This window comes from Pyxicephalus adspersus, chromosome 10, assembly GCF_032062135.1.
Source record: "Pyxicephalus adspersus chromosome 10, UCB_Pads_2.0, whole genome shotgun sequence".
Classification (NCBI taxonomy): Eukaryota; Metazoa; Chordata; class Amphibia; order Anura; family Pyxicephalidae; genus Pyxicephalus; species Pyxicephalus adspersus.
The window spans coordinates 4,348,202-4,348,892 of NC_092867.1; the positions used below are offsets into that span (position 1 = coordinate 4,348,202).

Below are 691 nucleotides of genomic sequence, written 5' to 3' on the forward strand. Positions count from 1 at the left end.
CTGGTCCCAGCCCCCCCTCCAGCTGTCAATCACAGCCGCCTTTGAACCGGGTTGGTGTCGGTGGAAGTTGCAGCTGTGATTCCGGCGGTCGGAGCGGATTCCGGGCTGCTCTCCGGTTTGGGGGTGTGATATTCGGGGGGATTTGTTGCCGGGGCTCGGTGTGTTGTCGGTTCGGTGCCCGGGGGGAGGAGGGGCTCGGCGGACCGGAGGAGCACAAAGACCGGCGGATCGCCCCTGAAAAGTTCCCCTGCCCCCCCCTTCCCCTCCCCCAGCGGCGGGGGGCCGGAGCTCGCACAGGAAGAAACTTTTCCCGGGAAGCTCGGCGGATTTGTCCCGTTCTTCCCCGGTCCGATCATGCCGCAGCTGAATGGCGGAGGAGGGGACGATCTGGGGGCCAACGATGAGATGATCGCCTTCAAGGACGAGGGCGAGCAGGAGGAGAAGATCTCCGACAATTCATCGGCCGAGCGGGATCTGGCCGACGTGAAATCTTCTCTGGTCAACGAGTCCGAGACTCACCAGAACAGCTCGTCCGACTCCGAGGTGAGGGGGATGGGGGCACGGGGGTACATGGGGGGGCACAGGGGGCATGTAGGGGGGCACTGCACAGGGAAAAGTTATGCCGGGGGGGCACAAAGCAGCAAAAATCCAACAATACAGCACAACATGGCACAGAATGGCTGGGAAGAGG

At 63.4% G+C, this 691-nt stretch overlaps 1 protein-coding gene across 1 annotated transcript in view; it reads left to right on the forward strand.

The window, feature by feature from the left end:
* Nucleotides 1-26: 26 nt before the first annotated feature.
* Nucleotides 27-691, forward strand: part of TCF7L2 (transcription factor 7 like 2) — a gene marked incomplete in the record, with an annotated part of 114,986 nt that continues 114,321 nt past the window's right edge. The window contains 1 exon segment of the mRNA XM_072423801.1: nucleotides 27-543. Coding sequence (XP_072279902.1) covers nucleotides 355-543 — 189 coding nt within the window.